General features: G+C 38.1%; 1 protein-coding gene and 1 long non-coding RNA gene across 6 annotated transcripts in view; one reads left to right on the top strand and one right to left on the bottom strand.

Annotated features, from left to right (window-relative positions):
- Window positions 1–14,296, top strand: part of LOC113079963 (regulator of G-protein signaling 3-like) — a 29,575-nt gene extending 15,279 nt beyond the window's left edge. For 4 of the 5 annotated variants that reach the window (XM_026252218.1, XM_026252210.1, XM_026252223.1 and 1 more), the window contains 13 exons: window positions 518–884; window positions 972–1,020; window positions 1,453–1,703; window positions 2,241–2,324; window positions 4,081–4,192; window positions 6,349–6,392; window positions 7,006–7,128; window positions 9,575–10,363; window positions 10,548–10,618; window positions 11,834–11,938; window positions 12,201–12,262; window positions 12,461–12,627; window positions 12,896–14,296. In XM_026252218.1, coding sequence (XP_026108003.1) covers window positions 518–884; window positions 972–1,020; window positions 1,453–1,703; window positions 2,241–2,324; window positions 4,081–4,192; window positions 6,349–6,392; window positions 7,006–7,128; window positions 9,575–10,363; window positions 10,548–10,618; window positions 11,834–11,938; window positions 12,201–12,262; window positions 12,461–12,627; window positions 12,896–13,090 — 2,419 coding nt within the window. In that variant the 3' untranslated portion in view covers window positions 13,091–14,296. Of the gene's footprint in view, window positions 1–517; window positions 885–971; window positions 1,021–1,452; window positions 1,704–2,240; window positions 2,325–4,080; window positions 4,193–6,348; window positions 6,393–7,005; window positions 7,129–8,001; window positions 8,193–9,574; window positions 10,364–10,547; window positions 10,619–11,833; window positions 11,939–12,200; window positions 12,263–12,460; window positions 12,628–12,895 lie in introns of those variants that run through there. The other variant, XM_026252238.1, reaches the window with a different exon arrangement.
- On the bottom strand, window positions 10,221–11,940 carry LOC113079999 (uncharacterized). The gene is made up of 3 exons (XR_003281788.1): window positions 11,803–11,940; window positions 11,143–11,265; window positions 10,221–10,352 (listed from the first exon to the last, which is right to left on the bottom strand). It is a non-coding gene; the product is annotated as an uncharacterized LOC113079999 (long non-coding RNA).
- Window positions 14,297–24,272: the final 9,976 nt, after the last annotated feature.

Genomic DNA, 24,272 nt, shown 5'->3' with positions numbered 1-24,272 from the left:
AACTATTAACTATTTACTAGTTAGTAAGGAAGTTGTTACGTTTAGGTATGGGTCAGATTAAGGGATCTACATTTGTAGAATAAGCCATATAATATATGCAATTATTAAAAAACTTTATTTTAAGGAGTCCTTTTTACGGTGTATTATTTATTTAAGCACTTAGTAATATTAATTAACTACATGTATTTAGGGTTAGGGTTAAAAAAAGGGTTTGCCTTAGGGCTACTTGCATATAATTATGCACAATTAATAGATGTTAGTATAATAGTATGTACATGTTATGTCCAACAAGGACACCTTAAAATAAAGTGTTACCAAAAATGAATAAACAGCCAATATGCTAGTATGCTAAGAAGCAACTAATTAGTAATGAGAACTGGTCACTTTTTAAAAAAAGTGGTACCACCTGTTCACCTCACATTTTAAATAGTAATAGTTCAATTAGATAACATGGGTCAAGTGAAATTAATGGTTCTTTTAAAATGCATTAATGCCTTATCTTAAATTCTTCTTGCAGGAATTGCTGTAATGAGATCACAGTGGTGGTTTGGAGGACAGTGCCTATTATGAAGCCTTATTACGAGGGGCTTATCCACAGGCCTTCCTACAAACCCTCCGGATTTGATTCTCTCTCAACGGCAAAGACTCAAAGCAAAACCCCACCTTTACTCTCTCGACCCACCAAACACAAACAGGGTCGTCGTAAGAAAGGAAGCGGTTCTGATAACACGGGAAACGGAGAAGGAGAGTCGCTGTGGTCTTGGACTGGCAAACGAGAAGAAAATGACTACAAAACGCGCACACAGACCCTCAAAGGGACCCGCGTGACATCTTCAAACGGCGACAACTATATCATCCTCTCTCCTGTCAGTCCTGGAAACCAGGTGGGAATCTGAAAGCAGTCGGATTCATGCTCATTCCGACTGAAGGCTGGGGTAACATCTTACTTATCCGAATGTTTAATGTTTCAGATCTTGCAGCCGGTGTATTCTGACTCCAATGGCACACTGGGAACTCTGGGTAAGCCAAGCCATAATAAGGTTTCTGTTTGTTTCTCTTTTACATGTTTAGGTAAAGATCTGATGATGGTGTAAAATGCACATGCTCTTTAAGAAGTGTTCAAGAACCGTTATAATGATTCCCTTTTAAAGCATAGTGGTGCCATAGTGAGCCTCATGACCATGATAATAATTTATTAACATATTCGTAGATGGAATCAATAAGAGGTGAGAGTAAAGATCACAGTTATCACAGTAAAGATAAAAAACAATTATTGTAAATTGTAATAATATATCTCCGAATTAATGTTATTACTGTATTTTTGAGCAAATTAACGTGGCCTTGGTGAGCATAAGTCTTCTTCTTCTTAAAAAAAAAAAACTTCCCAACCCTAATCTTTTGAAGGGAAGTGTGTACACCATGGTGTTTGATATTATTCATGTTGATTCATAGGAAGAATCTATCAGACTGGCAGAGGACTGCAGCAGAGCCCAGACTACCTGCAGAATGGGGGGCTGCAAGCACAAGCCACCTTGTGCAGGTCGATGAACAGTAAGACCACCAGCATGCCTCCTTCATCCTACAGACAGAGCTTTGCCAACTACCAGAACTGCACCATCGTCCAGTCCCACCTGCCTCACTCCAACTATGGCACATACGTCAGCCTGGCCCCCAAGATTCTCATCTTCCCAGTTTTTGTTCAGGTATATTCAGAATCGGTTTATCTTACAGGTTTATTATGCAGAGTGTATCACATCAGTGTTGTCAGTGACAAATTATGGATGATTAATTAAAAGGGTAATGAGCTTTTATAAGTCAATTTGGGGTTAAAATCTATATAAATGTATACAGTAAGAGTGTATATTTTCATATGTTTTCCTAATTTTAAATTAGCCTTTTTTTATCGGTGGTGTGAGAATGTTTCTCAAATAAAATCTGCATGTATAATAAACAAGCTTTATTTTTATTTTTTTATTTTTTACATAAAGCACATGTGCATTTTTTACACAAAAATGTTGCTGAAATAGCTGGCAGTATAATATGCCACACCACAGCATACTGGTGTCACTGCTTGGCATTTCATGCCAGTTACCTGTACCCATACACTGGCTGATTTACTGACCAGTGTGGTGTTATTCTAGTTTATCTAGGATGTGTTGTACTGACACACACCCTTGCATATGACATGATTGACCTGATGCACATAGTGTAGCTGTAATGAGTCTTTAATTGCATTGCAGCCGCTGGACCTTTGCAGCCCTGAGAGAGTCCTGATGTTGTCAGAGGAAATGATTCTTCATGACAGTAAACACATAGCTCTTAAGGTAACGCCATTAACTCACACTCTCCCCAGAGGAAAATGTATTGCTCAGAGGTTGCTTTTTATGAATAAGGGGAGTTTTCTGTTCTATTTAATTAACTAATTTTTCATTTACATTTCAACAAGTGTGTTTATAACTAATGAGACAATTGCTAGCGATATAATATGACTATACAGCCACACAAATAATATGGATTGCATGTTGCAAATCATTTTTTCTTCGGAATGTGATGAGAAACATTTAAGTTCATATTATGATTCATGACCTTTGATTGCAGACTGGCAAATTTGTGCACAATTTGTGATATTGTGATAAGAGCTAATCTCTGTAGAAGCATCTGAAGCAACCACAAGTCTTCATTTGCTTTCTTTGTGTCATTGCTCTTTTGGCGTAACAATCGAGATATTAAAGGGAATTGGCAAGTACATCCAAAAATTTAACGCATTGTCAAATCTGCCATTGTCTTTATGATTTACTATCTACCATGGAACATAAAGGAAAATTTTGCAGATTGTTTATGCTGCTCTTTTCCATACACCGAAAAAATAATTCTGTCATCATTTACTCAACGTTCATTGCTGATTGCATTGTCATGTCCTAAACCTGACGTTTTTGCATTTTGTTGAACTATTGATGACTTTCATATCCTTTTAAGCAAGACTGAATCTGGCGTGAGAGACATCCCGTCTAAAACATCTTGTCTTGAATAAAACATGCAGAAACGATTCTTGTAATGTCTTGTCTGTGGGCGCTGAAGGTGACCTAGAGCTGGTGTCCACTTTCAGGAGAATTGACTGTTTTGCTTGCTCAGATTTGAGCTTGTGCTCATGATACCCCTCTAAAAGCCTGCGATAGTCCAGTGACCCTGATGTTTTCTTGAGATGGACGAAACACTACCTTTTCTGTTAGATCCATTTCACTGAACAATCGTTTGGGAACTGCAGAAATATTTGTCTCGTTGACAGTAATGCCCGACACAAAATATGTGCTCCACATAGTGTGGAAGCAGATACCTTGATCCGAGATTTCTTTCTGCTAGGGCTTTAAAGAAAACCTGCAGTTTGGGAATAACATGACCTGGGCTTCCTCAGCATGAGCAATATTGTGTAAAGATAAATTTCTGAGTGCCTCAATAGCCTCCCAAACCGACTTCGTATCTATAGCGATCCCCTTTGAGAGTCTGTCAGATCCTTTGTGCTCTCTCGCAGGGCCCCCTTCTGCATGCCAGCTGACCTCAATTTTGCCGAGAGACCTGTTTGAGTAATGCAGTCAAGAGTTTCTAAAGATCAGAGTGTTTAAGAAGGATGAGCTGTACATCCCTAAACACATTCCTCCAGTGTCCTAGAACGAGCGTGTGTGTTCGCCTGTGATTTAGATCAGCTGCTTTTATTAAGTTGGCCTAATTCCAAGCCTGGGCAGTGGGTGCCATGAAAGGCAAAGCAGCGCAACCAGCCTACTGCTTTCTGTGTGGGAATCAGAGCTTTCCCCCTTCCTAATGACCTCAACTTGACTTTACCTGATTCATCGTAACTTTAACTGGTATTATAGTTGTCTAATATTATTTAAGCCATTAAGTAAAGGACAGTTCATTCTCATCTGCTCTCCAGTTTAAATGAACGCTATAAATAGGCTTATGTTTTCCATTATAAAGAATTACGTTTGTCTTCACTTGGTAGAAGCTGAGTGAGAGTGACACAAGAAGGTCAGATTGGGGATGTTTCAGTGCGATACTGATTGTTGTCTGTATCGCCCTCTATAGGTTACAGTGTTCATCTACACGGACCTGATGCTGTTGACCAGGGAAGATGAACCGGGCCGGTGTAATGTCCTACAGAGTCCACTTTACCTCCATGAGATACAGCTGCAGGACGGTGTGTACTACTGTTTTCCACTACCTCTGTGTAGAAGACATTGTAATTATTATTATTTTTTTTGTCCTGCTATGATAGCTGTTTTTTGGAGCACTGCACATTGTGCTCAAAAGTGAGGCATTATATCAAGCATGACTCATGTTTCATTGTGCACTTGTCTGGCAGGAGCTCAATCTTTCATTATTGCTCATATGTAACCACAGCATCAGTGTATGTCAATATAAAAAGGTAAATTATGTTTTACACAGAGAAGTTTATACAGCAATTACAAATACAGTCTTTTTTAAATAACATTATTTATTAGGCTTTTAATGATACTAATACTATAATGTTGCTGTATAAAAATGATACAAAATTAAAAGGCACACACATACCTTAATTGGAAAACATAATGTGCAAATTGTGACTGGTTTGTTTAATGCTTCGATGACATCACAGAAAAGTCTGCATGGAACGTAAAGCACATGTGCATGATCAACAAACATAATACATAGCGACAGTGCAGTTCTGGCCTGATAGAACGAGTTTTATTTCTGTCAACTATCAAGAAACTCTCTCACACTGGCCTTGGGCCATCCAGCTATTGTTATTGTCGAGCCGTGCAATGTGTTGCTGTGTTTCAAAGGCAGTGCTAGTGCCTGGTTTGCATCCGTTTAAGATGTAACCTTAAGTGAACTAAATTTCTTCATCTGTAACGAGTTCAAATGTTAGACTATCTTTCTGTCTTTCTATCAGCCCGTCTGTCAGTTTGTCATTCAGTCTAGCTGTATCTCATCTCTCTGGGTTGATTGTTTAGTGCAGAGGGGATGTTAAGGAGCTCCACCCTGTGTTATTTATGACTGTGTGTTAGAAGCGCTAGTCAGGAAGGAGGCGTCAGGACTGTGGGAATGAGTATGTGTGTGTCATGAGAGCGTAGTTCTCCTCACTCTCTGTGTCTGCTGGGAACAATGGCCATGTCTCCGGTAAGGCCTGTTATAGGCAGGCTGGGCGGGACAGTGTATTCTTTACCTTCCTGAGAACAGAAATACTGCAGCATGTGGCACAGAGGGCAGTTCTATCTTCAGCCTTTATTTGACATCTCTCTCTTTTTAATAGCATCACTATGCTGACCTTCGTCCTGTTGGATATGAAATTAGTTGTTTGGTCAAGGCACTTGACTTTGCAGACAAAGTCCATTATTAAAACAGATGTGCCAGAATGTGCACAGAGGGGCAAAATGAATATCTTTTTAAAAATCGTATACTCTAGTTATCAGTATTTATGCGGTAACACTTTATTTAAGGACCGTTTCTCAATATTAAGTAGTTGCTTCTTAGCATGCATATTATTATTGGCTGTTTATTAGTACTTATAAAGTGCATATTAATGCTTTATTCTGCATGACCTTATATTGTATCCTTTCATCCTCCCCCATAACTAAACTACCTTAATCTACCTTGTTAACTTTTAATAGGGAAACTTCTTAGTTAATAGTGAATATGTATTCCTTATTTTAAAGGGTCACCATTTATGCTTTAGTTTAACATAGTTTGAATAAATAAAGTTTGACTTCTGATGACCAGAAAACGACCACTGAACACTGAATAGGATTTTAGCTAACCCTTACCCCTACTTGGAAAATATTTTATGGATATCATTTTTATAGATATAAATATAATATACTTTATTTTACATTTACTCTCTCTCTCTCTATATATATATATATATATATATATATATATATATATATATATAGTATTTATTTTCATTTTTTAAATTTACATTGTAGTTAAGTAATTTTAGTTAAATAATTGTTTAGTTTGTAATTGTTTGCTTTAAAAAATATTTCTCTTTAATTGAGAAATTTTAATTTTAGTTTTCAGAATTGTAGTGCTTCAACTTATTTTTCTATTTTATTTCAGCTTTATTTCAATTAATGAAAACTACGTTTATGTAAATATAAAGTATTTATAGATATGAAATCTGTAATGCTTGTAATATCTTTTAATACTTGTATTTAGTACATTTGAATAGCACTCTGTTTATGCAGTGCACATATGGGTGACATATATCTGAGTAGATGTGGGTGTTTACATCCCCTAAAGTCAGAAGAAAAAAAAAAACCTGACAGCCTGGAGATTCACAAGAAATTCACACTTCTGTCTTCTTCTCTCCAGTTCCTGCAGACAAACTGCGCCTGTACATCTCCTACTGGATAGAGGTGAGATCCTGCATCTAAGCACCGACCCACTCGTTCTCTGCTCACGGCACATCGTGCTTAACACTGTGCTCTGCACTCCAGATCACGTGTGATGTAATGTGTTTTCCATCGAAGCGTCGGCCCGACAGGATGGCCTTGTGGTAAACATTTACAGGATGTAAATGTGGTGCGGCTGTTAAATGGAGGGCCTCTTGTGCCTGAGGTTTGCGTCACATATTAGAGCCTTTAAAGCTGCTCTTTCTCTCCAGAGTAAACGTGCCTGAAAGACGTAGCCTGCTCACTCGAGAAAACACATTCATCGACCCAGCCATCTGCCCATCTCCCTGACAACACCTCACACACACACACACACACACACACACACAGATAGATATGAATGTGTGAGTATGATTGCATCCCTCATATGCCATTCTCCTGCATAACAGCGCATGACATTGAGGTTTCTTTAGAGAGATGTTCTTGTATAGGTGGAACCTGCTTTTAAAAACATATTTTTCCTCAGATTTATAATTTATAAGACTGTAATTCTGTCCTTGCTCTGACATAAACACACATTTATTTCATAATCACTCCCTCAATGTGGCTTACACACTGTCTTTGTGTGTCTCTGTAGAGGACCGAATGTCTGTTCAGCCTGGAAGCCTTTTCATCCGAGCAGAAGAGGAGGGTCGTTCAGTGTCTGAGAGACAATATTGACAAGCAGCTCACCCTGAGGGACAGAATAGGCCCCGACCAGGTACTAAATCAAACACAAGCACACTCGCTCGCAAAAACACCCACTTGGGTCTCGCTTTTAACCACTGCACGTCTGCATTTCTCCAGCAGTTATGGAGCATTATCGCTCAGGATAGAGGCAGGTCTAGCTTCTGCAAAATTACCTTGCATTTCAAGAGCTTCATCATTATTTAATTTCCCTCTCTTGCTCTCCCTTTAAAGTCAGCATGAAACTGTTTTGCTTTTGCAATGTGAAATATTCTGAGTGAACCAGGATATTCAATGAGAAAACAAAAACAAAAACGAAGGGCAGTATTTTATGTGGTTGCAAGGAAGAGGTTGAAAATAAAAGGCCTCGATGACATCAGCTGTAAAGGAAAACCGTTTCGGAGGTGGAGTAAATTATTAGTTTTATCAAAGATTGTGCAAACAAAATTCACTCTTTAAAATAATATGCGCAATACAAGTAATATTTATTGAAGACCCCATGGTATAAGATGTATATCTTATTTCTTATAATTTTTTGATACAGGATGTAAATGTTGTATTTTATATGTAGACAGATATTTTGTATTTTGTGAGTTAAGTCATAGTAATGAACCATGATTTGCTAATCGGTAGAGCTGCGATTTTAAAGTAAAACAAAGTAGCTTTCATAAATATTTGGGAGTACAGGAGCAAATGGTTTTGAAGCTAAAAGACCAGGACTAAATACCACAAAAGTCCTGTTTTGGATTAAGAATGTACAGTAAATATGGTCCGTAATGAGTTTGTGTTGATTTCAGCAGACTGTTATGTGACAGATGCTCGCTCCACTCCATATAGTGCACGTAGCAGTTAAACATAGCGTTTGTTCCTCGGTTTCTTATTCATGCTCTCTCTCACTTTCTCCACTTGGGTGGGCGACTGACATCAGGAGAGCAGCGACATCATCATCAGACTAGCACAAACAGACACGCGCATGTGACTGCGTGAAAGAGAGGGAGAAAGAAAAAGAGTGTAGAGAGAGAAAACAGGGCTGTTGTAATGCATGCTAGGATGGTGGAGGACTACATTACTTGTTTGTAGGGACAATTCCTTACGAAGGTGAGGTCACTTACATGTTGCTTTCTGCATGTTCTGTATGTGCCTTGTGCTTTTGCAGTGTGTGATATAGTAAATAAGAGTTTTTTTTTCTCTATAGCACCTTCAGTGTGATCTTATTGGCAAAAGGGATATTTAAGAAGGTGTGTTAGAGTTGGATGTTTGAATTCGTTTTGAAATATGTAAGTTTAAATAATATGCATTGTAACTTAACATGACACAAGATAGAAGCGTGACTATAGTGTGAAGTTAGAGTAAAAGCGCCTATGTTATAATCTAATAATTTTGGTTATTGCACAGAGGGTTTAACATACACTTGAGTGAGCATCATATACATATAAACTAATAGCATTATAGCTGCTCATATTAGCAATACTTGTTTACCTCTTTGTGTCTTCGTATCTTCTGTGTCTTTAAAGAGCATATGAGCTTGTGTGTCAGTCGTGCTGCCTGCAAACTACTATGTGACTGATTAGATGTGTAGGGTGCATGAATACATTAACCTTTCCCTCTTCAATAGGAGATGTAAAATACAATAGTTTTTTTTACAATAGAGCTTTCATTTTCTCTTTCTGCCTTCCCATATCATCTCTTTTTTTTTAAGCATAGCGTCTGTTGGGGATCAGTTTTACCCCCTCAGAAAAATAAATAAATAAAAATAAGTTGTAGACAAAAATAACATGACAAAATCGATTGCAATTAACAATGTGTAATACTGGAGTCTCTGAAACCCCAAACATAATGGAGGATGGATTATGGCTAAGTATTAGTTTCTATTAAACATGAGGGGAAGCGTGTTTTTTTTTATGAGTAATGATTCATCTGCAGTGTTTGTGAATGACAACTGCATTAATAATTTGATTATTTATAATTCAGTTTGAATGATGTGTAATTCTGTGTTTCCCGCAAAATATATTGTATTTTTAAATCTTACTCATATGTACTGTATAATTATTTTAAATAAATATGTATAATATATTTAAAATGCATTAGAATTTTTGCTGTATGTTGATTTTCATGACATACAAAAGTGTTTTATGTGTTATCTTACAATGTACACTTCTGTATAGCTTTCCCCATTTACAGTGTATAAATGATTTTAAATAAAGTACATTTTTAATTGGAATAAAGTATATTTATTATATTTATTATTTGTTATGCACCATGTTTTTCATTTAATTAAATATACATTATTTATATGTACATACATTTAAGACTGCTCTAGCGATTTTTGGATTCACAAGTGCCAAGACATGAGAGCTTTTTACATGTTTTTTATTTTTTATCAACAGCTTTTCTTAAGTCTTTTTATTCATAAAGTAGTAGGCATTTTTAAATCCAGAGCCATTTGTAAAATGTTGATTTCACTTGTGTATTATTGACAGATGCTGGAACCAAAAGCAGCTGAACAGGCTGATCTGGGTCTGCTGGGCTTCAGCCCTCACAGTGTGTCTGAGCCCTGTTCCCCATCATGCCCCTCTGCATCGCCCATCATGAGAAGAACCAACTGCAGCTCTCCAGCTCAGCGGCTCTCATACCCAGACCTGCACTGCAGCACCGGAGACGCCAACCAAACCTCTCCGACCTCTCGAGATGCCTGCAAACCTCCATACCTGGACACCTCCGAGATCTGGAAGGACAGACAGAAGGAGGTGAAAGGAGGTGGCCAAGTGTCAGAACTGGAGAAAAGGGAGCAGGGGGAGGGAGAGAGTGCTTCTGAGACCATCAGTGTTGGCGCCAGACCTACATCGTCATCGTCATCTTCCTCACCTCTAGTCATTCCCAGGCTGATCCTGGATCGTTCCTTCAACACAGATGCTTTGACCTCACCGTCAACTGACGATGATGAAGAGGAGGAGGAGGAAGATGATGAGGACGCAGATGAAGGCTTTCTGAAAAGGAGGAGTATGGTGGAATCATCTCCTAGCAGTGGGCAGCAGAGCGGGGGCTTGTGTGTGCAGAGGTCCCTCCACAGACGGACGCACAGCGAGGGCAGTTTGCTGCAGGAGCCTCGGTCTCCTCGCTTCATCTCCGATCAGGCCATCGACTGCATAGAGGCCAAGCGGGAACCTTCGGAGCGCTGGGCGGTTCCCTCCCCGCAGACCCTGAGGAAAGAGCTCACCAAGAACGGAGGATCCGTCCACCAGATCTGCCTGCTCTTCACTGGAAGAAGGGTGTGTAGAGATTCAGCTTTATCAAATTACAAAAACCACGATTTATGTGAGGTCACTAGAATTATTTACAAAAAAAGGTTCTTTTGTCAAAACCTCGATGGTGATTCAGACTAAAAAATATTTTCATTAGTAGTTGAATTTGGTTTCATTCATTCAAAATATGTCTTTTGTAAATCTTCCACAGGTTTGTGGCAAGCCGAACTGTAAATGTGACACAGGAAAAACTGGTGTCAAAAAGAAGAAATCCAAGAATTTGTGAGTCAAGCCATTTTCTTCGAAGTGAATCGCATTAAAACTGTCAAGATAATGTATGTCACCCAGGGTTATACCTACAAAATCATTTTGCATTATAGAAATGAGAATTATCATAAAAATGGCTCATTATCATGAAAATAATGTAACAAAAAACATAATGGTCCTACAAATAGAGTCAATTTTCTTCACACAAAACAGAATTTCTTTTTTGTTTTTTTCATTTGATTTTAGACGCCAGCGGTGGACGGGTATCTGGACTGTTTATTGACTGCTATATATATATATATATATATATATATATATATATATATATATATATACATACATACACACACACACACACACACACACACACATATATATGTATATATATATATATATATATATATATATATATATAATGTTTTTCATTTTCAGAAAAGTATAGTATACATTATTCTTTTCTATTAAAATCAGACGGTCCTATACACAGGCTTAAAGGAATAATTGACCCAAAAATTAAAATTTGCTGAAAATGTACTCACCTTCTGGCCACCCAAGAAGCAGATGAGTTTGATCATTGACAAAAAATCTGCAGAAATTTAGCATTACATCTCTTGCTCGCCAGTGGATCCTCTGCAGTGAATGGGTGCCGTCAGAATTGGAGTCTGATAAAAACATCACAATAATTCACAAGTAATACAATCAACTCCGGTCCATCAATTAACTTCTAGCAAACTGAACTACATGTTTGTAATACATTTTCAAACAGTTGCTTTCAGCTAAAATGAGTCCTCTATCCATAATATTGTTTTCTCCTTAAAGATGTATTTGTTTTCATTGGTGAGCAAGTGATGTAACGTTAAATTTCACAAAATCTGTACTAATAAAAAATAATGATAAATCTGCATCTCAGATGGCCTGAGGGTGAGTAATCTTTCAACCATTATTTAATTTAGTTTTTTATTTGATCTATTCCTTAAATTTCTTTATATAAAATAGTAAGCATTGTAGCCATGTAACCATGAGATATTTAGGTGTTCTGATTTAAGTGATGTTGATGTAATGTCTTCCATTCTTAGGTTTGCAGGAGGAAAGCATTATTTATGCCTTTACTGTGTTCCTCCTACAATAAAGCTCACTGCTATAACCGGAATACATTTCCTCCCAGAAGCACTTGAGTGAACAGTTAGCTAATAAATCACCTGATGTGACGCCTTTTGTCTCGTCACACAGGGCCAAAGACATGAAAAACCGCCTGACTTTTCTGCGGAAGAAGACCAACGACAGACATGGAAGCAATCCAGCCAGCAAGCTTGAGAAAGTCCTCAAGTCAGACAAGTGAGTCCACGTGATTGTTTCCTCTTTCACGCGAAGACTCCCGGCGCACTGCGTTGTGTGTCATATGCATATCATCGTTTTTAAGTATCGAGAGAGTCATTCAGCTGAGCTTTGATGTATGATTGTTGAGTATGCAATCAAAACAACAGTGACGTTTTTGAGTTATTGAGTAGATGGCCTATTTTGTGCGCTATAATTATCTGTGAATGGGTCATTAGTGTGAGTCATGGCTTCGTTGACCGCTCTGTCTGCTCATCTACAGACCGACTCCAGAGGAAGCTCTCAGATGGGCAGAGTCACTTGATGCACTGCTTTCCCACAAATGTAAGATATGTCTCATTCAATATGACAGCTGTGTTGATCTCTGCACCGCAGCAGCTGTTACTGCTGTTTTAAACCATGCATTTTATCCACATTAACCTCTGCTCCTGGATCCAAATCCAGATTTACCCCAATTTCTCTTCAGCACTTTTTCTGGGTTTTCTAATAAGCATTAGAGTAATTTTTTCTCCCCTTCTTTAGATGGCCCATTGGTTTTCCGCTCCTTCCTGCAAACAGAGTTTAGTGAAGAGAATCTGGACTTTTGGTTGGCCTGTGAGGACTTCAAGAGGATCAAATCACTGTCCAAAATGGCAACCAGAGCAAAGAAGATATTCACGGAGTACATCTCCATACAGTCCTGTAAAGAGGTAAGATGGAGAAACAGTTTTCAGGCTTTCATATTAAGAAACCCAGCTCATGTTTAAATATGAATTCTGTAAAGTTGACAAAATGAAAAATGATATTTCTTAGTTGACTTGTTTTCAGCAATAATATATCCAGTTTTTCTTGGCAAGAATTTTTATTTATTTTATTTGACTTGCAATTTGTAACTGATTCCAGAAAGCAGATGTGCCAGAAAACCGATCCAAATTGAATATGAAAGTGTCCTAAGCAGACTCTTGTTTTATTTCCAAGGTTAATCTGGACTCGTACACCAGGGAGCACATCAAGGAAAACATGGAGAACATCTGTGCAGACTGCTTTGACCTGGCTCAGAGCAGAATCTTTGGACTAATGGAAAGAGACTCATACCCTCGATTCCTCCGCTCTGACATTTACCTGGAGTTAACCAACCAAAAGAGACCCAGCTCTGTTACAGATCCGTCTTAAAGCTATGACGACAAACCGTAGACGTTGAACTTTTTAGATCAGTATTGCTGGAGACATAGTAGAACAGGACGTGTCTACAATCACAAAATCCACTGATGCACAGCTTCATATTGAAACGTCACTCAATTAAGTACCTTGGAGAGCTCAGCCCGATGGATCATTGTTTGGACAGGTTTAAGATGCTTCTGTGCTGCACCCTGTTGGACGGTTGCGGCAATATGATGACAATATCGCGTTATGAATATGCTGGAAATGTTGACTCAAATCTATTTGCCAGTGCCCAAAATGCCTTGCTACCTGATGACCCACTGGCAGTACAGAGAGGATGCAATGCATGATGGGTATAGGGAAAAAAAGAGAAATTTTGGTACCGTTTTGTTCAGCTTTACCAAGAGACTTTTCACTTTTCTTTCCTGCACAGACCTCAGCATACTCCACTTTTACAAAGATCCTAGTGAGATGACATTGGATGGAACTAAGTATTAGTTAACATTAATGTCCTTTTTTATCTGAGTCGCAGCTGACAGCATGTTTATATTCTCTCAATACTAATGACAGAACACTAATTCTTATTACTTTCAAGGGCTTTGGTAACATTTCCTCATCTGTTCTTCATGTAGTGGTCCCATGGCTCCTAACCCCTTAAGTGCAATATACAATTAGTTATTCTTATTAATATTTCTTTAACAAAACAGTATATTAAAGGGGTCAGAAGTGTATATATATATATATATACACACACAATTGTACAAATGCTCTCCCAAAATGCATCACACAGGCTTATTAAGCGAACGAAAATGTGATTTTCTGATGTAAATAACAGGCCGAGATATATGGATTAACAGTTATAGTGATGTTAAAACTAAAGGTATTCTGTTTGTTGTCGTTGCTATTAGACGGTTGATCACACATCAGAAACCAGAATAACATAACAAGAAGATGCCAGAGTTTCTGTTTAATAGTGGCTTAACATAGAGAAGCATGTGTTGTACATAGACGTATGTGTTCTGTGTTGATTTACACGTTTATTTACCAGATAGACTCATGTTTGGCAAATACAGTGTCAGTTTCCTCCTGCCTTCATCCTAACATTCTCCTTCCTTCTGTAATAATATATTTTGTATTTATTTGTGTGGACATATTTCACTCACCGCTGCCTTCATATTGTAACATACTCTCATCAAATAAAATGACATTCAAGCATGAGGGTGATGGGCTTTCTTTCTTTCTTTCTTTTTTTTTTTTTTTGCAAATTCTAATGATTATTTGTATTATCATTATATTCTTGTTAGGAATACCATAGGATACATGCATAAATTAATATATGAATAGGTTGTACACAGAAAAATCCCCAGAGGGCAGCAAAGCTCTAGATGCAATAATGCAAGTAATCCAAAACCTTCACTATTTAAAGTTCATTTAAATTGTATTCGATTTTATTGAAAGAAATTTGTATTAACTGAATGTAACAAATATATAAATAGAGTTAAAAATATATAGAAACCTGTGTCGGCCACCGTAGCTTCTCTAAAGAGAGGAGTGAGTGGGGGACTGAGCAGTTGGTTGCAATTTGCAACCTCACCGCTAGAATTTACACACTGCACCTTTAATAATAATTGTTAAATTTTTTTATAAACAGCTAAATAACTTTGTTTTATTTGCTGATGAAATCAGAGATGGAGGCAAATATTAGGTGTGGGAGCACAGTCCTTCCTCTTACTTTTGGCTGGGTTTGACCCCCTCATGCAACGGTTGAAGGTGTGGGACACACTCCTTTAAACTTGAAGCAAATGTACAAAAACGAATTAAACGAAATGATCAGTGTATAAGAAAACAGCAACATAATATTCACTGTATGCATACTTTTTTGACAGTGCACCAGTGTTTACACCACAACATGCTGACCCAGTAATGCATCTACAATTACTTGTTAAGAGTTATTTCCCCAGGGTGGCTCTGTAGGTATAAAATATTTAGTCAGTACAGGATCTACCCTTGTGCTTAACATGTGTATAAAATGCATAAATTTACTGTACATCCCAATTAGTAAGACAGTCAATAAGAAAGCCTTTCTTTTATGTGCAACGAGTTTCCAAAAACAGATGTTCAGGAAACAGAAATGATTTGTGCCAATGAATCATGCAGCTTCATCAATGACCGTGTAGGTGAAGGAAAGCACTCACATATACTGTAGCACACACTCTCAGACAAGGTCAGACAATAGGTCAAGTGTGTGATGGTGATGACGCACACAGTCCAAATGCCTTTACTATGAGGAGGATGTTTGCACATGGAGGTTGTCATGTAGAATGAAGATTTAAAGTTATCCAAAAATATGCATTTAAACATTAATTTCTACATACAGATATTTTACAAAAAGTGCTATGATTGTCTATCTATCTATCTATCTATCTATCTATCTATCTATCTATCTATCTATCTATCTATCTATCTATCTATCTATCTATCTATCCATCCATCCATCCATCCATCCATCCATCCATCCATCCATCCACCATCCATCTCTTGAAATAAAAATAGATTTAGCATATTGTCCATTTAAATCCATATTCTCAATTTAAATTGTTAAATTACATTTTAAAAATTATTTAAAATGTATCCTGAATTATGTATCAAATGTCTGTCTGTGTAAATAAAATTAAATCCTGAAATAGGCAACATTTATTTGTACTAAGCAAATAAATTAAATGTAGAATATACATTTTCCATATTAACAGTTAAAATGTAGTTTTCTTAAAAAATAAAATAAAACAAAGGAGAACTGAGGTGGTATCTTAAAATTTTCACATTTCTTCAAGTTTATAAATAGATATTTTGTGACTTTCAGGTTCTTTCTTCTTTACTTTATATTAAAGAATTAAAAATAAAACGTGAATTGCTAAATAAATGCATGCATTGTTATTCTGTGCATAGTGGCATTCAATTGCTGACATGACGTATTTGAGATTTTCACAATGCCTTCATTCACACCCATAGATGGTGCTACAATCATACTGTTCAGCTGTTATTATAGAGCCATAACTTCTGACCAAACAGTCTACATTTGGACACATTGAGGGATGGTAGGGAAATGATGGGGATGTGTTTCTTCAGTTCTGTGAGTTTTGAGGGTGGGAGAGCACTCTCAGTATGAAGGGAATGTGAGGACAGGAATCACTCTCTGCTAACTTCACTAGCCTGCTTCCCTGTGGCGTATTCACAAACATCAACAAAGTCTTGACTTGCTTTTAAAAGAGCCTAAAACAATCATGAAAACATGCCAAACTTTAAATTCAACATGGCTGCCAGACACCAATACAAAATGTTGGGTGTGGCTTATTTTGTTAAAATGGATAACTAAAAACTGTAATTACATTTTGTATATGTACAGTAGGCTACAGTATAAAAAAATGAACAAATATGTATCAGTCAAGTCGGTAGGGTTTGATAGGGTTAATGATAAACAGTAAAATGTCAAAATGGGACTATTAGGCTAGTTCAATTACCCTGCCATATTGCAAGCAATCATTTATGAGGACAATAAGAGTGAAAAACAAGTTTAATTTCATTTGAACAGAAGGTGGCGTTATAACAGTGGACAATCAAATAACACGACTGTGATTAATGTTTATGAATTTACTACAGCAGCTTTAGAATAGGAACAATAAGGAGTGACCTTACGACTTAACTGGATCACATTGGGAACCTGATAATTGCTTCTTGCAACTTTATTCTATTATTTTACCAATTATAAAAACTATAGGCTTAACTGTTGTTTTGTTTTGATTTTCATAAATCAAAATTAAACAGCTAGGCGAGTGTAAACCCTTTCAGAAATGCATCCCTCACTGTTCCCTGAGGTCCGCCATTATTTTAATCAACCTCTTCTAAAGCAGTACGTGTTCACTCATGATTGATGGCTAAATTCAGATAAGTGCAGATGCGATGTGCTGTCAGGTGCCGACAGACAGAATTTCAGGAGCACACGGACTGCACTTTTTATGGCTGCACAATTTCTTTTTTTTTTTTTTTTTTTGCCATAAAGGATGAACTCATAGTTAAAAATGGATCCCGGGTTCCTTCCTCATCACATGCCTCATCATCAGCAGATTGGACATTGGGCGATAAGCCAGGAGTCTTTGTCTCTTAAAGGCATCTAGCCTTTTTCTTTTTTTTTTTTGTTGCTTTCTCTTTCTTTTATCCACATGCATAAGTTTCTACAAACTCACATACAGGAGCATTTCTAGCATTCCATCAGTACCCAGGCCTCTCATCAAAAAAGGGACACCATATTTTGATATTTGTATGGATACATGGACCTAAAAGTTCTTTACCTGCAGTCGCTCACAAGATGCACACGCAATAAACTGTTTTCTTCACTGAAAGACTTATAGTCATTTTCAAGTTTTCTTCATAGGTAAATATCCACTTGCTCCAGTTTTTGTTTTCTGACATGATCCCGTTAGGAAACCACTTCAAATTAATCAGTTCATGAGGGAACCAAATTAATCAAAGTCAATTCAACTTTATTTAGATAATGCTTTATACAATAAAGATAGTGTCTCCTTTGGAAAATGGTGTGGTTTGATTCCAGGCTGCAACAAAAGTCAGATTGTGCAGAGGATTTGTCTTGTTCCTGTGGTATTGTGCTGATGGCCGCTTAGGTGACAAGGTCTTTGCAGGGGATCTGTCTCTAGGGCTCATATAATTGACATGAGGTGCGTTCCATTCGACAGGGTCCCTACGCAGTGTTCACTGCTCCCTACTCCCTGAGCACGGTATATCAGTTGAGTGGACTTCACTGACAATAACCGGTCATTTGGAACGCCCTGCAAACGTATTAAAGAAAGTCACCGATGGGGTCGCGCAGATTATGATATAAATATATAAGACTACATTCATATTTTAATTTTTATTTACAATCACATTTAAAATATGTACACTATACAATAAAAAAATAATTGAGTACTATATGATGAAAAACGTATGTTTATTATACACTTTAATTGACAATTGCTGCTATTACTTCACTATTAACAGAATTGAAGCCCTGCTGTCATGCAAATATGAAAATAACTTTTATTTGGTTAACTGTATAGCCTATATGTGTTTTTAATAAATGGTCATATAATTGCATAGCGGTCTTGTGCGCCTTCTTCCTGCGCACAGCCGTATAGTAAACACTGAGGTAAATAAAGTAAAATAAAGAAAAATGGCAGAGCCTCGTCTGCTTCTAGTCACTTTTACATTATCATACCTTTTTACAATCCGTAATGAATATGAACGAAGACAGCGAAGACGGCCGTTCTGACTGGTGATGACGTGCTGCGCGCAATGACAGTTGGGGGATAATCGCTCTCCACTTCCTGTGCAGTGATGTATCGATGTTCCCTTATTCCCTGTGCCGTGCTCAGTGCCCTTCGAACTGAACATGTTCGCTCCCTTCGGATTGGAATCTCACTTAAGATGGCGGAATACCCTGTGAAGTCCACTTCGCAGTACACTTACGGTCGAACGGAACGCACCTATGGTCTAGAATGACATTCAGGGTTGTAGAGGTCATATCTAAGTGTTGATCCAGCATCAACTCCAAGATCTATTTTTTTTATAGCAACTATTCCATTAGTTTTGCCAATTTGTACGTTTAATCAGGACACAAAAAAAATATAGAGCTGGGTATCATCAGCATAACACTGAAAGCTAACACCATGTTATCTCCCAGGGGTAGGATGAAAAGCAAGGGCCTTGGTACTGAGCAACACTGTACCCACATCTTGGCAATATAATCGCCAGTGGCTAGTAAAATATTTTGTTTACTCGCCAGACTAGTATACTATTTTACTCACACACACACACACACGATTCCAGGGGCGCTGCACAAGATCCCGGGCCCTATGCATAGGCAGTCCTAATGGTTAGAATCTCTCTCTTTCTCTTTGCATATGTGAGAAACAGCTCTATCAGCAAAGTGACGGCGAGTCAAGCGCCTTCACACAGAGTTTACTGTTCGGCAAATACAGTTCGTGCGCTGTGCGTCCATTGAGGTGAACTGAAATAATACTGATCGCTTGATGGAGAGAGAACTCTGCAGCACTCATTCAGTGTTCAGCGAGTGTAAATGTGCTAATCTTATAATAGCCTTGAACACACACACTAGCGAGTAAAATCTAAGAATGTATTAGTCAATGGCTAACAATAGACATAATTTAGTAACCCAGAGTAAAATTAAGTTAAATATGCAAGTGATTTACTCGCAATGTAGAGGGTTGCTGAGCCTTGTGGTATTCCATATTAGGCTACACCTCTTCACAGGGGCGCTGCACAAGATCCCGGGCCCTAAGCATAGGCAGTCCTAACCTGGTACATTCTAAACTATAATTTAATTGTTTAAACATATGGGCAGCCCTTCAGGTTCTGTGTATAGCAGAATCATTCAGTTCTTTTTGCCATGTTTGCCTGCCTTCTTTCAGTGCCTCAAATGTTTCCTATTATGTCTTTCATTTTTCCCGCTGTAAATACCCCACTCTCAAAAGCGTCCGCCAAAGTCTGAAATACTCCAAAGTTTTCATTTTGCATCATTCACCCCCAAAGTATGCTTAAGTCAGTCTCCTTCAAACAGTGCCATGAACTGATTAGAAAAATATGTACAATTATAGACAGCTTAAACTCTTTTCTAAAAAAACTAAGGCTGGTTTGTATTTCCTTAGTCTCTAACCTGAGTTCAGAAAAGAGCCAAGGAAAATAAATGTTAATGGTGTATTCCACAGTGTGGGTTTTATATTCTTAACGTCAAGGGCAGCTTCCAAAAAACATACATGGCAAAAAAATATAAAAATGGTCTCATCTACCATGTTGGCACATCCTTTGAGCCTGCAAAGGTGATTTTAGGCTGACTCCACTGCAGATTTGCAAGCTTAACAAGGGTAGGAGACCAAAGGCAGTACAGAAGTGATATGGTAAGGCAGCATGCTCCAAATATGAGTTTTATTGAAATATTTACTGGGCTTTTGGTGCGAGGAGAACAAACAACAAAAAATAAAAGAAACAAACATTCATTGCTAAGAATACAAAACAATTTACTGTAGGTGCCAGTAGTTTTTGGATGATCTTATAGAGTTTTCCTTTACGTACTCAGTGACTTTAAATTATGTTTTTAGTCATACATTGAACTGTTATGTTTTCTTACGTGTGTTATCTATGGTGAAAAAAAGCCAGTGTAATTGTAATGTTTTGTGCAGTCCATGCTTAATCAGTTTTTACATTTTTATTTTCTTTTTTTCTATGTGTAGAATTTAAAACAGTAGCTTAATATTGTGAATAATATTTTTTTACAATTCAAAATAACAGTTTGTTTTAATACATTTCAAAATATAATTGATTTCTGTTTTGGCAAAGCTGAATGTTTAGAAACATACTCGGTTACTTAAAGTAACCTCGGTTCCCTGAGATACAGGAACGAGTACTGAGTTTTGCTAGACGCATATGAGAAAAAGCCTTTTTTCTCCTGAACTGAAGTCTTTTTCATTCACGCAGTGAAACTTCACTGCCAGTGGTTCGTGCAGAGTATTAAAAAAATTAACCAATGGCTGAGCAGCGGAGTTACACAAGCCTATGGTGACGAAGCCTGAAGCCTCATTTGCCACAGGATTCTCAGGTTACTTCGTCTGAAGCTACATAGCACGGCTAGCAATGCAGTACTCGTTCCCATATCTCAGGGAACCGAGGTTTTGTTCAGAAACCGAGTACGTTCTCTTTCGATACTACACTCGTACTGCATCTTGCTAGATGCATATGGGAAGAGTACAATCACACCATGCAAATGTAGTGGAACGACTAAGATATCAGACTTCCACAAGCAATTCATTGCCATAGAGAAGTTAACAATAGTCCAAGGCTATGACGGGTTAAGCAGCTTGAGGTCACACCCAGCCTGGTTAATCATTGCAACCCTAATCAAACTAACCTATCTGTGATTTTCTGATGATCCTGAAGACGTTGATTAGCAAATTCAGGTGTGTTTGATTAGGGTTCAAGCTAAACTCTGCAGGAAAGTGGATCTCGCAAGCCAGATTTGAGGATCACTGATTTAGATTCTCAGAGCTCGGACTAGGCAGAGTAGAGATAGCTCACTGTCTTCTTCAGAGGGAGGAAGCACAGAGAGCGTAATGACTTGGGCTTTGAACGGAGTGGAGAGCACCTTAGGTACTTAACCATGCTTTGGTTTCAGGACAACTAAGTGTCGTTAGGCCTGAATTCCAGGAAGGCAGGGGTAATAGAGAGTGCCTGCGGGTCCGCTATTCGAATTACTTATGCCAATGCTAGAAGCTGGGCAGTCTTCAGCGATAGTGACCGAATGCTGGCAGACTGTAGCGGCTCAAAGTGGGCAAATCCCATGAAGTGTAAGGCGGATTCAGCATCCTGGCACCCCTTAGGAAGTGAATGGCCACACTGTGTCTACCCACAAATTGGCCCTCGACAGGTGCATGAGAAGACGCTATGGCCGCCACATAGACTTTGAGCATGGATGGGGAGCGTCCATTATTCAGCAACTCTGCAAAAATTGCAAAAATTACAACACCTTTGCCAAATCGGAAGTCTGAGGATCTTTGCCACAGTTAAGACACCAAGTGGAGAAAAAAAGACCACTTTAAGGCATAGAGGCATCTTGCCTCTGAAATTATGTTTAGAATTTGCTCTGGGAGGCTGGAAGGCTCCCGTTGAGTGGAAAGAGGTTGGGCAAGGGTGCCATATTGTCCCGTTTGCCTGAGAGAGGAGATTTTGTCTCAGTAGAACAGGCCAAGGGGCCACTATCAACAGCTGAGTTAGCTCTGATAACCATGGCTGGTTCTTCCAGAAGAAGGCCACTAGGAGAACCTTGTGTTTTTTTTCCTTTACCTACCTAATTACCTGTGGAATCAGAGCGATTGGGGGAAAACCATAAAGAAGGAGGTTGAGCCAGTCATGGGCCAACGCATCCTTGGTTTTTGATAAATAAATTGGGCAGTGAGAGTTGTCTTCTTAGGCAAAGAGATTGTGAAAGTGATTGATGCTGCTCTTTCCATACCAATTTGCCAATTCTGTTTGAAATTGTTTGTGATTCCCCCACCCCCACATGCTCTCAGAATGTAAGTTATTCCCATTTTATTCAACCATCCACTGCCAGTTTATTTTCAGAGCACTATCAAACAAACTCTCTGGAGGTTGCTGTCCTCAACATCCTCAACATATTAAAACACTGAAGAGATGGTGGAGGTTTTTATTAATTCCTGCTCCATTTCTACCGATCCTGTTGCTCCCCTTAAGCCAAAAAAGAAAGTGAAGGGAAAGGTCACTACTCAGCCTTGGTTAAATGATCAAACCCACACTATCAGACAAGAGTATCGTAAGGCAGAGCGAAAATGGAAAAAAAGACAAACTCATATATGTCTCAAATAAGCGTCTGATTTTGTGCTTAAAGCTGCAGTCGATAACTTTTGACGCTCTAGCGGTTAATAAACAGAACTACTTGCGTCTTGCTGAAGAACATTGTAGCCGGAGCTACTTCTCTGTTTATGTCTATGAAGAATCACAAAGGTACTGGGTTACTCCGCCGCGGTACCCCGAAGCAATCGAAAATAGTCCGGATATAAACACTTATTATAGGTGTACCCTAGTGATTCATGACAGGCTAAAAACACCGTTTGGAAAATGGATTCATGGTGTACTCGCTTATTATATACATTTTGTAAATTTTGAATACAAAAAAAGTTACGAACTGCAGCTCTGATTGGTTGTTTCTTACCGGGAGCGGCGAATTTCTGCAAATGGCAGTAGGACCACTGGGAGGAGCCAGAGGAGCTTAATTTTTTCCACAGATTATCTGTGTCTCATATTCTACTGTCAGGACATAATGACAGGTTTAACAAATATGTAAAAATATATTTTTACAAAAGATCCCTACTGCAGCTTTAAAGCACTTCTCCTTATGCAGGCGAATTGAGAAATTTGTCGTCATCTGAGTGGAACTGTTAGTAATGTAGTAACGTATGATAAAATAACTAACTGTCTCCGAGAGCAATGCATTCACAGGAGTCAGATCATCAATTAACTGAAAACATTGCATCTTAAATATCTATAAATTAAATGACCATCAAAAAAATTGTTTTTGAAGTAACTACCAAGCGGCCAGCACAGAGAGTGAGATGATCATAGCCTTTGTTTGATAAATTTAGCCTTCTCATATCATCACGAATTGTCTAAAATAAAATCTAAAAATATAAAACAGTTCAAGCATGTAACAATGTATTAATGTTAAACCCAGATAAATGTGCGCTATATCCAATATTTTGTGAGGAAAGTGTAAGATAAAGCACGCTTTTGGGACATAGAGGCAAGCGCGATCATAAAATAAAAAAAACAAACATGCTTTCTGCCGTATCGTCTTGAACAGGAGCGCTTACAAAAATAAACCGAAACTCAGCGAATACATGCCTCACGGACATGATAAATATATCTATAGAAAGCTAGAAATTACTACTTAATAAAAATAAAAAATAAAACTCTTTCATTACAATCATAATCTGTATAAGAAGGGCGCGTCTAATGAGGAAATGACGAGGCAAATTCATCCTTGGGACACAGACTCAGAAAACAATAGTCTATTAGTAAATAATTCAAATATCTCCTTACTATTTCCCCCTGACACATTCATGGTAATTTCTTTTGCCCGGTGCTTTGAGCCATCTTTTGAACTCATATTGAACGCAGAACTGTTCAGCTGCGCTGAGGGCACATAGACTATTTGATATTAATTTGGATCAGCAAAGGCTACATTTGTAAACGCACCTTTTCTGCGATGTCGCGCATCTTACAGACTGCAATTTACAGTCACAACTTCATTGTGCTGTTACTCCTTTCAAGCCGAATTTCACTAAATTGGTCAGCTCCCGACAGCATCAGGTGTTTTTTTTAATGGCAAGTATAATTATTTATTTATTTATTTCAATGAATGTAATCGATTAGATACCATAATATTTAGGCTATTATAAAGCTGGTTGGTTTGTATCAGTGACATAATATGAAATGACATGCGTGCGGCCAGTGAGTCTTGCACTTGGACCATAATTCAACCCATGGGAAAAAAAAAGAATTCAGAGGAACCCAAAACTAGCGTTGCAGAGGACGCGTGTGATGAATCACGTCG

Source organism: Carassius auratus, chromosome 5 (assembly GCF_003368295.1).
Source record: "Carassius auratus strain Wakin chromosome 5, ASM336829v1, whole genome shotgun sequence".
NCBI classification, from domain to species: domain Eukaryota; kingdom Metazoa; phylum Chordata; class Actinopteri; order Cypriniformes; family Cyprinidae; genus Carassius; species Carassius auratus.
Note: the sequence above shows the minus strand (reverse complement) of the source record. Positions and strands in the feature narration are given on the sequence as shown.